The 16,028-nt window shown below is 54.3% G+C and overlaps 3 protein-coding genes across 3 annotated transcripts; 2 read left to right on the top strand and 1 right to left on the bottom strand.

Moving 5' to 3' along the window:
• Window positions 1-1,958: 1,958 nt before the first annotated feature.
• LMH87_002321 (uncharacterized protein) lies at window positions 1,959-3,086 on the top strand (the record flags this gene model as incomplete). The annotated part of the gene is made up of 5 exons (XM_056193755.1): window positions 1,959-2,210; window positions 2,393-2,527; window positions 2,645-2,919; window positions 2,972-3,029; window positions 3,084-3,086. The coding sequence occupies 5 exons, from the start codon at window positions 1,959-1,961 to the stop codon at window positions 3,084-3,086; spliced, it is 723 nt and encodes a 240-aa protein (XP_056050760.1).
• A 2,401-nt stretch (window positions 3,087-5,487) lies between these two features.
• On the top strand, window positions 5,488-6,145 carry LMH87_002320 (uncharacterized protein; the record flags this gene model as incomplete). The annotated part of the gene is made up of 2 exons (XM_056193754.1): window positions 5,488-5,984; window positions 6,037-6,145. The coding sequence occupies 2 exons, from the start codon at window positions 5,488-5,490 to the stop codon at window positions 6,143-6,145; spliced, it is 606 nt and encodes a 201-aa protein (XP_056050759.1).
• A 4,826-nt stretch (window positions 6,146-10,971) lies between these two features.
• LMH87_002319 (uncharacterized protein) lies at window positions 10,972-12,428 on the bottom strand (the record flags this gene model as incomplete). Its single annotated transcript, XM_056193753.1, has 3 exons — window positions 10,972-11,037; window positions 11,095-12,107; window positions 12,338-12,428. The coding sequence occupies 3 exons, from the start codon at window positions 12,426-12,428 to the stop codon at window positions 10,972-10,974; spliced, it is 1,170 nt and encodes a 389-aa protein (XP_056050758.1).
• Between the last annotated feature and the right edge of the window lie 3,600 nt (window positions 12,429-16,028).

The following is a 16,028-nucleotide window of genomic DNA, read 5'->3' as shown; positions in this document are numbered from 1 at the left end:
AGGCGTGATCTTCGTGGCAATCAAGCTCGCGCTCCGCCCGGGGTTCAGTCCAGCGGCAGCCCGCAGGGCGCTGTGGCTGCCTCCGCTTCGTAGTGGAGTGAGATGCTGGCTGGCTGACTGGCGGGAACAGCTGCAGGCTGCTGGAGAAGTGGTCAGTGGTCAAGTGGTGTGGTCAAGCGTGGACGTGAATAATGGTCTTGACGATCAACGGGTAGACGCGATGGTGAGACAGACCCTTTGAGTGGCCACTGGCTATCGCGGCGTTTCCGAGGCGAACACAAATGTGACAACGGGCCACTCTCCGCAGGCTGAAGAAGTCGACAAAATTAGAACCTAGACATTGGCAGCCACCAGACGCAGGGCAGCAGGGAGAGCGTGGCCAGCTGCCCTACGAATGCTGCACCTGTTCTCTGGCGTACCATTCGCACTAGCCCAGCCTCAGCTGTGGAACTGCAACAGCGAGGACAGCTAGCGCAGCGACTGGGGCACATTAGCACGGGCCGGCTCAGTATCGATGTGGTGATTGTATTTTGTCTACTGTTATCGGTGGTGGGCGAGAGCTAGTTGCTCGTACTGGTAGACGGCTGGTTGTGCTGGTTGTTGCTTGTTGGCCTGAAAAGTCTTCGGTTCGGAGGCGAGCCTATAGCTTCCGAGGAGGAGCGGCGGAAGAAAGCTTGGCTGCCGCTGAATCCACAAAGTACAGATGATGGCGGCGGCGTTGCAGCGGACAGGCTGTGGCTGAGAACAGCAGAAGCACATAGGACAGGATGAAGGTTGAGGGGGGGGAGACAGCCCACTTGGAGGGCGAGGCGAGGCAGAGTTTGACGTGCTCGTACCGGTAATATTACTGCGTAGAGATTACGGAGTGTGTGGTTCGGCGTAGATGTGGTAGCGGACGGAGTCAACTGTGCCGTCGACAAGGCTGAGTCTGAGTGGTCTGGGTGGTCCAGGGTGTTTACTAGGCAGATGGTTAGCTCGAGTTGATTTTGAGAGGCGAGCACAGCAAACCTGTGCGAGGGCGAGGAGAAGGCTCGAGGATTGCCATTGTACTATTGCTGGAAGCCGGGCAGCAAAGATACGGAGCACCAGCAACAAGGTACTTGTCTGCTTGTGAGATGGTTAGGGGCTGGTCGGCAGTCGGATGACAGCCGAAAGTCCAGTTGCCTTTTGCAGGCAGGTTTGGGGGCCTGGAGGGGGCTCGCGTTGCAGGGAAGCAGGAGGGGCAGAGAAGCTGGCTGCCTGGCTGCAGTAGCGGCATCCACCAGGTGGCATGGCGCACCCTAAGCTTAAGCTGCTTACCATGGCCCTGGCAGTGGACTGGCGTGGTCTAGGTACAAGGCCCCTACTCCGTGGGTGCCTACAGTGGACGAGCTGCTGAGAGAGTGACAGTTACAGTGGGCGAGGTGCTGGAGGGCATGAGTCCGACACAGTGCGCATCAACGCTGCACTGTCCCTCACCACCGCACACGGCGGAGTCGCCGGACAAGCGCCCCGACATGTGCATGTGCATGCCTTGGAGCACGACGCTACTGGCTAATCAGAGGCCATAACAAGTTACGCCATATAACCAGTTGCTAGTCCCCCCGTGTAGCTCCCCTCCCGCACAGCCCACACCAGACTCAATACAGAAAGAGCTGGCCGCCCACCTGTCGCCTGCTACCTCACCTGCCTGCCTGCCATCCGCATCAAAATTAACCCCCAAAATTTTCTGCCAAACCAAACCTGGTTTGTTTCTCTGCGACACTTGGGCTACTCCCTCCTCCGCTCGACAGGCCAGATCCAGTATAGATCCATCGGCACCACGCTCAAAGCAGCATCTCCACCACTTGTTGCCTTTTCCAGCAATACATTTCAACGTGATACAACGGCTTCTTGGTTGAATTCCGCATCTCGCTTGCTGTATTTTATTTCGCCCTCTCCCCGATCCCAGCGCCGTGCATACATAGCCGCCCGCAGCCATGGCCGACATCACCGACCAGCACGACCAGACCTCGCCTCAGGACATTGACGACGCCAACTCGGTAGGCAACGGCAGCGCCCCCTCCGAGTCTCGCGGCGTCAAGCGCCAGCGTCCTACGCCCGCCGACGACGACGATGATGATGACGAAAAGGGTGGCCGCGAGCGCCGCAAGATTGAGATCAAGTTCATCTCGGACAAGTCTCGTCGCCATATTACCTTTTCCAAGCGCAAGGCCGGCATCATGAAGAAGGTTCGTCGCCAGCACAATCCGCCCTCCCCTCGCGTCACCACCGACGTCACTTGGTCTCGAGAGAGAAAAGACCGTTGAGGTTTTGCTTTTGGCACCGTTGTCGCCGAATTGGCCTCTCGCTTGTGGCGTCGCTCTCTCGCGTCCGCGTCTTTCATCGTCTCCTGCTGACTCTGACCTCCCAGGCTTACGAGCTGTCGGTTTTGACCGGCACCCAAGTCCTCCTCCTCGTCGTTTCCGAAACTGGCCTCGTCTATACCTTTACGACGCCCAAGCTTCAGCCTCTGGTCACCAAGGCTGAGGGCAAGAACCTTATTCAGGTACGCTTCTCCACGCACACGGTCGGCGCTCGCTGGCCATGCGGCCTCGCAAGGACGCGTCGTTGTGCGCGTCACACGGCGCCGAGATCCAAACACGCTGCTAACATACTTTCCCAGGCCTGCCTTAACGCCCCCGAGCCTGCTGCTGGCGGCGAAAACGGCGTCGACGGCCCAGAGGGCGGCGAGTCGCCAGAGGAGTCTGGCTCCCACATCCCCCCGCCCACCAGCCGCCCGGGCATGCCCCAGAACCCTCACATGCCCGGCAACTACATGCCCAACATGCCCCTCGAGGCTCAACAAGCCATGGCTTACCAAAATTACGTGCAGCGCAACCAGGCCTACGGCTCGGGCATGCCCCAACAGCCCGGCATGGCCCCTAGCAGCCACCACCAGTCCTAGGGCTGACGCATGACGGCCAAGATTGGCTTGATAACACTTGCTCAGGATGAAATGGGCCAGGAATTTATTAATGCGGACATGGGTTATATTGTGCGGGATTTGGGTGATATTTTTTCTACTTCTTTGGCGTTGATGCAATCCTGATGTGCTATTTTAGTGATTTACTTGCTACCTGCTGTTGCAGATGCATTTACTTTCTTTTGTCTGGCTGTGGACTGTGCGTTGAGCTGTGCAAGAAAAGAAAAGCCACAGGAGCAATTAAAAAAAAGGATAAAGGCATGGATCTACTCTATGCTTCCACGCTACAGGCAGTCGCCCGGGTCAGCATGTTTCCTGAGACCCGCGGGTCGAGTGACGAGCTGAGACCTTGGTTGGGATGGGATCAGCTGTGTATACTGAATGAAATGCATCACGATAAATGCTGTTTTCGAGTGAGATGTAGATGATGGTATGCATACTTTAAACGACGTTCCACCTTGGGCAGTATCGAGATTAAGTAAAATCTTGGCATCAATCTACCGTCCATGCATGACATGGGCAAGGGAATCAGATGCCGCTATGCAACCTGCACGAGCGGCCAGAAAGGGCAAGGCTGGTGACGCCCATGCATCTTACTCGATTTGTCGACGTCTCAGACGATGAATGGGCGGGCGCACCCTGCGCGCGCGTGCGTTTGCCAAGATTAGCTTAGATGGGACGGGACGGGGCAGGAAAAAAAGGAATCTGGGGAGGGGGTTCACGCCCGAATCAGGTTAAAGACGGCCGGAGGCGGAAACGTTGCCTGATTGGGGAAGCGTGCGCCGCTTTGATGTCTATAGGGCTGAGGATGTGTATCAGATCGAGCTGGAGGATGGCGAGCGAGGGGAAGTTGACGGATGAGATGGATGAGTGAGGGCGGATGGATGCTGGGGTTGTATCGCCTTTTTCTCGGGGTGTTTTGATGATGAGGAGGGCGAGGGTGCGCGGATCACGGCGGTGCAGAGACGGCGGCAGCGGGCATGGCCGCTGAGATGGCAGTTCTCTGGAAGAAGATGAGACGCAAAGGATAGCAGATCGCTCTGCCATGTCAAGCATGATGAAGGGATGCACGCCTGGCGTTGATTCGATCTTCGACAATGGAAGGGCGGGTTGTTTGCTCAAACGCACGGGCAGGACAGGAAGCGTCTACGGCCCAGTCGCTGCACAGAGACTGATGTGAAACGAGTACAGTGCGACCCGGGATTACGACATGTCAGATCAGAAATGGAGAACCATGTAATTTTCATCTCTTGTGTAGCTATTCAGGTAACGCTCGCATACTTATTCCGTGCCTGGCCACGTTGACACCTTTGACAGTGAGGGAATACCTGCCATCTCCTCTGGACATACAAGTGAGGCGCAACTGTGGCTGGTGCTGTGGCTGCGGCGCTGCTTGGCTGGGCTACTGGGAAAGAGTTTAGCGCGAGCATGTTTGAGAAGGTTTTCTACATCTAGTGGCGTCGTATGTACCGGTACTTGGGATTTGAAAGTTGATGCTGCGTTGGAAAATGAAGCCAGTGGTCAGAAAAACAAGAGAACGGGATGGTTGTTTTAAATTGGGATAAGATGTTGGAGATGATCTGCAGAAAATTCATTGAGGGTTTCTTTTTCGTAATTCGGAGGCAGTGTTGAGTGAATTGATGGCGTAACGTGACGAGGTGATATTTCGGACAGCGACAAGACTGTCGAGTCTACTGCGGATGAAAATGATTGCCTATATCATAAAGGGACAATGCAATAGAAGACAGAGAAATGCCATTCAGAGAGACGACTCGCGACCGTGGGATACAAGAAATAGAAGCATGACAAATAAATGGTCGTCTTTCATGCTTGAAGTCGTGTTTCCGGATGCTGGGAATGCGTGATCATTGCTGTCTCATGTTCATCAACGAGTTTGTTGTATCTACCCTGAATCGAATTAACATGACCAACAGTTATGCTAGAAAGAGTCCAACTTTACCCCATCCATAATCAATTCCAAAGAGATGTCTATATAGCTCTTCTCAGTCTGTTGATGTTTGACCGGAATTCCAGAAGCCAGCCACTTTCAGTCTGCAAGTACCGGTACTTGCCCTCCCCACCCCGCTCCACCGACCATCCCGTCCGCGCTCTCAGCTCCGCTAACACTCAAGCACCAAGACTTGGCCTGCTCATGTTAGCGTCGTCGACACAATGCATCGTTTGCGGCTTCCTGGGGAAGGGATCCGAGGACGGGCAGCGAGGCCGTGCAGATTCGGCCCTTGTGGGAGGCATTACTCTTCGTGCCGCAAAGGTGGTGGTACGGGAATCTGACTCCTGCAAACCTCCGACGGCCAAATCCGAAGAAATCAAAAGCGCAGGAAACGACGGCAGCTTGGTCCCGATAGACGACGTCTCAATACCAGTGACCTGTTTCGACCGTCTCAGAAACTTGCGCATATCTTGGCAGCAGCGCGCCATCCGTCCAGACAAATACCCATCGCCGCCTCGATACCCAAAACTTTGAGAATCCTGCTCTCCTCGTCATCTGTACCACGCCTCACCTCCTCCCCGCACAAGACACCATGAACTTTGTCGCCCGCCACTCGGGCATGGACATGGGCTCCGGCTCCATGGACATGGGCTCCTCGTCGGGCTCCGGCTCCAACTCGTCGACGGGCTCCATGATGATGGCCATGGTCTTCCAGACGCAGCAGGCCACGCCGCTGTACTCGGACGCCTGGACGCCGCGCAGCTCGGGCGCCTACGCCGGCACCTGCATCTTCCTCATCGTGCTGTCGGTGGCGGCGCGGCTGCTCGTGGCGCTGCGCACCACGCAGGAGGCGCGCTGGGCCGACCGCGACGCGCACCGCCGCTACGTCGCCGCCCGCGGCCGCGTGCCCCTCGCCGAGGCCGTCGCGCACGACCCCGACGCCAAGGAGATGGTGCTCTCGGCCAACGGCGTCGAGGAGACGGTGTACGTGGTGGCCAGGACGACGACCGCGGCGCGGCCCTGGCGCTTCAGCGTCGATCCGGTGCGGGCGCTGCTCGACACGACGATTGTGGGCGTGGGCTATCTTCTGTAAGTTGCTGCTGGTACTTAGGGGGGGTGTTGATGCTAATGATGGCGATAGTATGTTGGCGGTCATGACGATGAATGTCGGCTACTTCATGTCGGTCCTTGGTGGCGTCTTCCTGGGCAGCCTGGCGGTCGGTCGTTACGGCGGCATGATGGAGCATTGAGGGGTACAAGAGTGTTGTGTTGGATTGTTTTGTTATTGGGTAGCTTTCGGACGGGACGGACCGTGTACTGCATTTTGGGTATTGGCATGGCGTAGCAATGATTCGCAAGGATAGAATACATGATTAATGGAGCTGGCCAACTTTACTTTGCACTTGTGAAGCGTTGAGTGATGTACTGGTCACTGGTATGCCGGGTCATCGTGGGCAGCGGCGTCTGTGGAAGCTGACCGTTCATGCATGTATACCGCGGGTGTATCTGTAATACTACTGGCACATCAGACCTGAAAACACTCCTGTACCTTTCCCATCCCCAAGTAGAGGGAAGCCAATTTGAAGCCACTGCGGCGCTGGGCCGCCACCTGTTCACATTGGGCGTGTCAGCCACAGGCCGAGAGGGCAAGACCAGTGTGACGGTTAGTACGCCCTGATGGTCTTGTACATCAGCCTCGGCTGCCTCATCAGTGCAGTATTGCGTTGCAGTACTGCTGATCAGTTCAGAAGACGAGGAAGCATCACATGTAGTACAATGATGCTCTTCCTTGGTATGGCCGTCTTGGTCTCTACCAAGTCTTCTAGGACTCAGCATATGACCAGTCGCTCCATCGCCGACTTTATTATCAGTATTTTGTCTTTCAGTGTTCCTATCGTCCAATCCGAGTCATTTACGCGTGAAGCCCGAGGCCGAGTCGTAACCTTGTTCCATCCTGATAATGTCATGTTTAGGCGTGGTTACATGGCCCCCTTTCCCATCTTTCTTATTTTCTCTATTGGTGCTGTTATTTGTATTCTTTCGCTTTTTTGTACGTCCAAGGGGCTAGAAGGAAGCAAACTAGAACTTGTTGGCATTATCAGGCCAGGCCAGCGCTGTCGCGACGGTCACATCGTCCTTGTATGAACATGCTGGTCTAGGGTAGCGGCGCTGGTGACGAGCCAACTGCCGAGCAGCCGGCCATTCGGACAGACTCACAACTCAAAGGGTCATGTGTCAATACATTGTCAACAACGCATTTTCTGCCATTTATTGGCCGTGGCTGTCTTTAGAAGGGAAGAACCGGTAGGTGATGAATTCGCTACGTAGCATCAGAATGGCGGATGCTTTGAGGACGTCTGTCTGCAAGCTATTCACACGTAAGTGGGTATTGACTAGTTATCCTCCTATAAAAGCACTTGCTATAAAATAGTGAAATGTGCCTCACCGAGCGTGTGACAGAATGCTCCTGCTGATGGGCGATGCTGCGCTGATTGTCCGAGATTCTTTCATTGGCCATTGCGGAGCGACAACCCAGCCCTTGCCACGTCGCTGCCCTTCTTTTCCCTCCAAAGTACCGTGCAGAGCCTTACGCTTCTTAGAACAAGATGAAAAAGCTCTTTCTACGATTTTAATCCCATGATGACCCCGTTGGCTGAGACTGCAGCGCAGTGTCAAGCAGTGTGGCACGTCCACACCGGTCGCCGTCGATAGATCGGCGCCAACAAATTGACGCAAAGGAAAAAACGACCAATGCTGACTTCACCTACAGCCAAATTCTAAATTAAGCATAATTGAATGATGCGGCGAAGCTGTTCCCTCTACACCCCCCCCCCCCCCTTCCCCCCGGCGAGAGCCGTGTGGCGCAGACTGGTCAAAACATGATCGCCAACTAGCAACCGATAAATTCAAAATGCAACCAGCTAGAGAATCGGTCAAAAGTCACAAATTCACACAGAACGTCCAGAGTCGCGCTTGTATGGTCAACGTTGACGGCCTGGCCATCGCTGACCGGATCAGGCGCAACGGATGAGATGCAGGCACTCGATGCGAGACGGTGGACGCCCGCCGCTGGGGTGCAGTAGAAGCGGTGACTGGTTGCTTCTTCTGTCCATGAATTCCCTCCAGTACTCTTACTCCCTATTATGATCATTCCGTGTCTTTTCTATATCCCTCTTCTTTCTTACTTTTCCATTTCCTTGATGTCTCTCTCATTTCACCGTGGCTAGCAGCCGTCAGCTTCATTTCCTGGCGTGCCGCGTTGGGCATCTACTGTATACACAGATGCAGCCCCCTCTATCTTCTGTTTGAATTGAGAGGATCAATGTCGCTCTCATTCACATGATGCGGCTTCCCCCCTGTTTTGGTCGCTTCCTATGCTGCTCTCAACGGAATCATGGCCTACCTGACATGGCGACGCAAACGCGCATTACACTCAAACTCGCGCTCACACTCGCGCTCGCAAACGCGCTCGCACTCGTACTGAACCATCACAGTCAATCTCAAGCCACCGAGATGGGAATCCGATCCAGCCACGTGTACATGGCCGTGCACATGGGTTGTTGGCCACAACGTCAAGCCACACTCATACGTGGCGTTTATCAACGACTCATCGAAACCAGTCTGCATGCACGTGGCGGAGCTATAACGTGTTTTCACTATAATAAAGAAACCCCTTGCGTGTGTGCTACTGTGTGAAACTAGATGAATAGTGTTCAACAGTCTTGAGTTGAGCCGCTTTCATGGCCAAAAAAATCTTCAGGTTCTATATGCCTTGTAAAAGAACGTTGTTGCATGCTGTTGGGACCAACACACGGCCGCTTCTCACAAACCCATGCATCAATTTGAACCCTTCCATTCAAGGACTACTTCCGTCTTCATCAAATTTCACCGTGTCTCGTATTGTTCGTTCAAGTTAGACCCAGATCCAGTTTTTCTTTCTTCTTTTTTTTTTCTTTTTTTTCTTTTCATTTTTTTATATATAAAATAACAGCGTCGCATTCATACCACGTCCTCTTGCATATGCACGCTGCTGCATGCACATCATCCCCTCCCCGTTGTGGATTCCCTTTCCCAACGCCGTCCCCTTGCTCCCCTCCAGCGCAGCCGTATACGTTCTTCTTTTGAGTGCCATTGTTCGAATCACCCTCTATTCCTCTCTGTTTCCTCCCTCCATCTTCCCCGCCCCTCGCGGAAAATCATCGCCCGGACACCAAACACCGACACCGATCCCGGGAGGGGGGGGGGCGCATCACAGGTCCTGTCCGTATTTGCTGTCATGATGTAAAAAAAAAAACAAAAAAACAAAAAAAAAAATCCTACTAGCGCACACACTCTGCTTGAGGATTTGACAAGTCATTGACGTCTACAAGTGGGCATTTGTTTTCGAGCTATTTGGCACCAAACTTGCCCAACTTGCCCACCTACTTTGCCACTATCAGAGGTCCAAAGCCTCGTTCCGTCTGGCAGCACGCGACTAGCAACGAAGACGAAGGAAAAAAAAAAAGAGAAGCAAAACGCATCCTTTGCACTTTTTTGACTTTTTTCTCAATCACCTAGTGCTGCGTTTTGGCGTGCACATTTTTCTCGGGCTCGTATGTATCACGCGTAAAGGGGAGAGGAAGAGGGAGGGAGGGGGAGAGCCTCGACGGCGACGGCTACGGCTACTCCCGCTGTCGAAAATACGCCAGCCAGCCTCCCAGCGCCAAGCTCGCTCGTGTCTGCTTTGCCTGCTGCTGCCTGCGTCTGCCTGCGTCTGCCTCCTGTCCCTCTGCATGCATACATGCATGCACGACAAGAAGCCCCCCCCCCCTCATTCCCCTCTTCATTTCAGCTCCTATAGTCCCAGGGTCTGTCTCGCAATTTCTTCTTCCTTTTTTTACTCAAACGTGTTATTACGTCGAACCCTTGAGTCTTGAAAAAGGCCTGTGCGCCGAGACTCACCACTAGACCCCTGCGGAGCTGCCTACCACCTACCAGTCCCTCTGCTACCGTCTGATGTAACCCTGTCCCGTCGCGGCCACTTGCTTGTCGGGTAGAAAGACGCATGTACGTGTGAACATGTACAACAAAAGCATCGCCATCTTATTTCATTCGTTTATTCGTTCTTCTTTAACCTGTTAGCTGAACTCTCAATAAAATAAAGCTCAAAATGAAATAAAGCTCAATTTTAGTAGCTGCGAGAGCCCGTCGAAATTTTCACACCCCCTCTCACGAGACCACAGTCCGGCAGAGACCATCAAAACCTCAAACATATTCAATATATTCATCTACGTTTTCCTCGTGTCACGATCCCCGAACAGCAAAATTTTCTATTGCAGTCTTCACCATTCACAGCCAGTACAAGCGCTTTAGCTCCGCCCCGAGACATTGCATTTTTTCCCTGTGCCTCCTCCGAGCATGAGTAACCCTCCGAGTGCACCCGCCCAAGAACAGCTGCTGGTGCAAAGTCGACCCGGACTAGCACCATTGGTTCAATATTAGGCCGTCCAACGTGTCACAAGCCACCATCGCTTCACGTCCAACATTCTTCTTTCGGCCACAAGTAGTCGTCATACACCGGCATGGCCACGCCGACTCCCTGCCCATGGCTCAACGACAGCCGACCCGAGCCCGAGTCATCCAAGCTTAGCCAACATTCGCCCAAGTTGACTCATACGCCCAAACACAAACCCACAAACACAGTTTACAGGCATTTTCTTTTTTGAAATCACCAATAGCCTTGAGATGACATTGTACCATGCTTTATTACATGTATACTACCCTTGGGCAGCAGCAATACCTAAAAAAGGAACAAGAAAAAACGACAATACCGAAAAAGTAGACACGACGTGATAGTCACGAGTGTTGGATACCTAATACAAGAAAAACGATAAAAACAAAAAGGAGAACCAACGTGATAGTCACGAGTGTTGGATACCTGAAAACAATAAAATCAAGATAGTAGAAACATCGTGGTAATCACGAGTATTAATAGCAGTTATCCCCAACTCCATGCAAACAAGTCTGGGCGCCGTCGAATGCGGGTCGTTTCATGAGTAAATCAGTAGAGAGCAGTCTGGGTGGCGGCCGACGGCGTCTAGTCACGCTTGCGTTCGTCCTGCTCGCCGTTCTTGTTCTCGCAACCCTTGACAAGGCGATGTCTCTGTGGGAAATGGGTTAGCGCGGGCCGGCGTTGGTTGTGAAATGGAGTGGTACGTACCTTGAGAGCGTCCTTGCGAGAAAAGGACTTGCTGCAAAAGTTGCAGGGAAAGGGCTTGACAGCCAGGTGAATGCGCTTGTGACGCTTCAGGTCGTGGTTGCGGCTGAAGGACTGGATGCACTGGTCGCACTTGAAGGGGCGCTCCGACTGAGGAGCAGGGGCCGAGTGGTGTCCGTTGTACATCATCTGGCTGCCGTAGCCCTGGTGGTGGTGGTTCATGCCGGGAACAATGGACATTTGACCGCCGGGCTGGTGCATGTTGGACATGACGGGGCCGCTCATGTTCATGGGCTGGCCATACGACTGATACGGGTGGCGGTAGCTGTGCATGTTGCTGGGAAGCGAGCCCATGCCGCGGGCGCCGGGGCTGGGAATCGAGGGAGAGGCCTGGGTGGGCGAGTGCTGCGCCGGAGGATACGAGGCGAACTGCGAGGGGCCTGACGAGGCGTAGTAGCCTGGGTTGCTGTTGGGGCGGCTGTGGGCGACGTGGGTGTAGGCATCCGAGTGAGCGCCGAGCGAAGGCTGCATGCTGGGCTGCGACGTGGCCATGATGGCCGAGTGGTGGGACGCCGTCGAGGCCATGGCGTGGGCATCGTGGGAGGCGTAGTGCTGCTGGGTCTGGTCAAAGGGAGAGTGCGGCTGGAGGACATCGGCGGCGGCGGTTCTGGGGTTGAACATGTTGTTGGTGCTGCCGTACATGGGGCCGCGGGCGTAAGGCGAGTTGGGGAGAGGCTGTTGTCCCTGAGGCAGGCCGTGATGGTTGCCCTGGGGGTTGTTGCCCTGAGCAGGACCGGGAGGACCCTGGGAAGACTGCTGCGGATAGCCTCCGCTGGCGTTGTCGCCGTTGTCGGTGCTGCCATGGTTGCCATTGCTGGCGTTGCTGGCGTTGTTGCTCCAAGAGCTGCCGCCGGGCATGCTGCCACCAAAGTTGTAATTCGACATGCTGGAGTGATGGTGTGAAGTCTGAGAGCTGCCTGTGTGGACTGAGAGGTTTGGGCTGCTCAGGTCGGTTCCTTGATGATTGGGACAAGTTGTCAGCCTCTGATACTGGTGGAAAAGCCTTGCTCTTTATAATGCAGCCTCTGGGTGGAAAGGCCTCTGGACGAGCATCTAGACCAACAGGGCGTCGAATAAAGTCTCGATGCGGGCAGTAAAGTCTCGAGGCGTCGAGGCGCAAAACGCAAGAGATGTCATGACGAGCTGGCTGGCATTGGGGCGGGGCGCAAATAATGAGGAAACTTACTTGGGATGTCGGCGTTGGGAGGAGGAAGCGAAAACGCGGGAAGCGAGCCTGCAGCCGGGCGTCTTGAAGAGAAGCTGGTAATTGCTTCCATTTCTGGGCCTGTGCGAGGAGGAGGAGGAGGAGGATGATGAGGAGGCGGACGAAGAAGGCGCGCTACTGTGGTCGCCGGGTGGGCAGGCACGAGATCTTGGGCGTTTGAACCTGCGTTGGTGTTGAGGCGTCGCAAGGTGGTGATGTCGGCGGTGGCGCGGTTTTCCGATGGGCCGGATAGTCGCAAGGTTTTTGGTTTTGGTCAATGTGGAACGATGACGGGAAAGTGTCTGAAGCCCAAAAAAGTACCCAGACACGAGGAATAGAAATGACAAGGTTTGGCCAACGTGATGTCGGTGGTATGTGGTGGTGGCGCGGTTGTTTGTGTGAGGGCTTGGATAGTCGCAAGGTCTTGTTCAATGTGGGACAATGACGGGAGACTATATGAAGCAAATGTATGAATATTCAGACAAGACCGGAGAATATAATAAAGTCGGATAGAAGAAGAGTCTCGTGTGGTTTTGGGGATCAAGAGTTCGTGGTCGAGAGGAAGGAGGTGCGGAGTGGGGAGACTAAGTAGTAAAAAGAAGATGCTGCTGCTCCAAGGCGTACCCCAGGCGTGTGCCATGCCATGCGTCGAGCTGAAGCGAGTCCAACAAACGCAAAGGAGACTAATGAAAAGAATCCACTTGTCAAGAAAAGTACGGGACAATTGTATCTCTTTTTCTCTCGTCCTCTTGTCTCTGGGGGGGAGGGGTGGGTTGGTGGTGTGGACAAGCTTCGAGTGAGTCGGGCATTTGGGTCGTCGGGTTGGGCGTGGGCTGGGATGGGATGGGATGGGATGTGGTGTGTCTGTGGTGTGTGTGGGCGTGTCAGGGTGGGCGTGGTGGTGGTGGTGGTGTGCGCTAGGAATGTCAAGCGGGAGAGGTGGGGGAGGCGCACTGAGAGAGCTACTGGTACTGGTAGGTACCTTTCTAGGGGAGTCCGTGCTGCTGCTCTGTTCCCCAGCTGAGGCTGGCACAGGAGCTGACAAGCCATTCATTTATTCAAATGCAAGAGTAAAAAAAAAGAAGAAAAAAAGAGATGGATTACAGTGTAGATCCAGACGAGCATGAGGATGCAGAGAGAATACAGGACGAACCAGAGTACTCGGCGGCATGGACGAGAAAAGATGGGCTCTATAGTATGCTGGGCATTGACTCGGGGCAGCCAGACAATCTGTCTGCTGAAAAACAGTGCAGCCGTTTGATTCATTCATTCTGTTCCAGAGGGCCAACACTCTACTGGTAGGTGACTGGGTAAACTACCTACGAATACGCCTAGAACACGCGCAGCTGGGGGACCCTGTAATAGGGGTGTGCGGCGCCCTGTACTGGCGGGGGCGTGCTGCCTGGGCTTGGGAGGGGGGTGCACCGTCCCTGCAATTTACAGCCACTTTGCATCTTGGCTTGTTCTCGCCTTTTTTCTTTTTTGCTTTCCAGATTATGATGAGTAAATAGATTAATTAACAAATGAATGAATAAATGATTAAAATTATGACGAGCAACAGCAAGAGAGAAAATGTCTTTGTCACCGCCAAAAACAAAGGGTCTGGCCCTCTATACATCCCCGCCCAGATGGGCGGTGTCGCTCATCAACAGCAGTCGCCGTGACACAGGACCAACATTCGCTCCTGTCATTACCAAATAAATTAAATTGTCAAACAGACAACAGATAGAGGGCGAAAAAAAAAGAAGAAAAAAAGAGGACAGAGATACACGTCCAGGTTCACGCGGATCCTCAACCCACTCCAGCACATGGATGCCCATACCCTGCTCGGTACTGTCGGGCCTGCCTGCCAGGCGAAGACGGGTCCTTGTCGGCGTCGTGGCCATAACTGGTACTGTCATCTTCATATAATCATGGCCAAGAGGCAAGGAGGTTAGAGGAGTACTGGTAGAACAAAAATAAATCATCAACAAGCAGGGTTGCGGGCAGGCAACCAGCTAGCCCCATCCCCATTTCCATCCCCATCCGTCCATATCCTGCCGGCTGTTGCCTCATTCTCACCCTCATTTCCAAGCTTCAACCCTCACCTGGCTCACTCCTCGGGCATTTAGAATCTCCGACTAACATACACACCTCTCCTCCGCTTCTTCTCCTCCCCTCGTCTACTAGTTCCTCTCCTGTAATATCGTGCCCAAATATTGAACAAAGAACAGACTGCCAAGACGCCCAACTCTACCCACTCTGTCACTCGTCACTCCATCTCCCCGTTTTCCCCCTCCATTGTCGTGTGGCATGATCCACTGATGATGAGCCACGATAATGGCTTGCAGCCAGACTAGCACTGCTAATTAACACCCGCCGCCGCCGACGCCCAACAGCAGCCTCGTCCACATGTGAATAAACACATTGTCCAACAAACAGCGAACCCATCGCGACTTGTCCTCGGCCCTGCTGCACAACCGCAACAAACACGACCTTGTCCATCATGACGTCCGTCCTGACTCGTTGCCAACTAAAACAACTAAAATGGTCCGCCGACCTAACAATAGTCTCCCCAGTTGCCTGCCCGCGGATCCGCCTATCCGCCCATGATAAGGTTTCAAAAGACACCTCTTGTGTGTTGCGCCCGTAGCGATACTGGTACACGTCCCCAGTTGGCTGCTAACTTGCTGCTGGTGACTCCCTAATAAAAGCAACAACACGACAGTCATGGTACCGATGGGCCTGTACCAAGCAGATTAGTATTTGTCGTTACATGTCATGTCCTCTCCATCTCCTATCCCATATCCTCCTGATCATCTCTTGCAAGCGCAATGCTGCTACCCCAGCTTTCCCAACTGCCGACAATTCTCTTCCAAGGAATCATCATCCAACCCCCCCCCGACGCTGTCACCGCAACCCCTTGGCGCTCAAGGCACGGCACCCGCGATCTCTCAGGGCATCCGCCACCACACACTAGGTAAAACTCCCCGTAGCTGCATGCAATAGTTACCCTTCTCACCAGCCTAGCTTGGGGCTGACAACGGGCAGCCCTGCCCTGCCCTGTCATGGCGCGAGGCGAGGCACAAAGGGACACACTACATACAGCGCCGCCGCATTTCCAGTGCAGCTGTCCGTACAGCAGCGGCATCACCACCATCCCATCATCACACAGTCCCAGTCTTGCCAGTCACCCAGTCTCGCAAGTCTACTCCGTAGTTCAAGTGGATTGTCGCATCTGTGGGACAAGAGATGGGGCCTCCTCGTCTCCCACTCAAACTCTTGACCAACCTGACCAACTGACTGACGACTGCCCAGGCCCCTTCGTGCCCGCTAACCTGTTTAGTACTTGCACACCGCACCTGTCCCCAGCGCACACTTCGTTCCACCAGTGAGTGACCTGCTTGCAGATGCAGAGATGCTTCCTCCCCAGCAGCTGCCCCTGTGCCGCGATGTCGAGTGTGCGCTGGTTCTTCTCGGCCATGCTGCTTGGTTGCTGGTGCTTGGTGCTGGGCTGCTGCTGCCAACTGGTGCCTCGACTCCAGACTGAGTAGTCTGTCTGCCCTGCTGTTGCACTGCTTTGGCACGCTGCTACCTGCAGTGGCACCGATACGCGTGCCCTGCCCAAAAATAGACGGCGTGATACCATACGACGCACCCTTTCTCCCTCCCCGAGCCGTCTAGCCTGCGAGGC

The sequence above is a fragment of the Akanthomyces muscarius genome, chromosome 3 (genome assembly GCF_028009165.1).
Source record: "Akanthomyces muscarius strain Ve6 chromosome 3, whole genome shotgun sequence".
NCBI classification, from domain to species: domain Eukaryota; kingdom Fungi; phylum Ascomycota; class Sordariomycetes; order Hypocreales; family Cordycipitaceae; genus Akanthomyces; species Akanthomyces muscarius.
The sequence above is the reverse complement of the archived record's forward strand: the minus strand, read 5'-3'. Positions and strand labels throughout refer to the sequence as shown.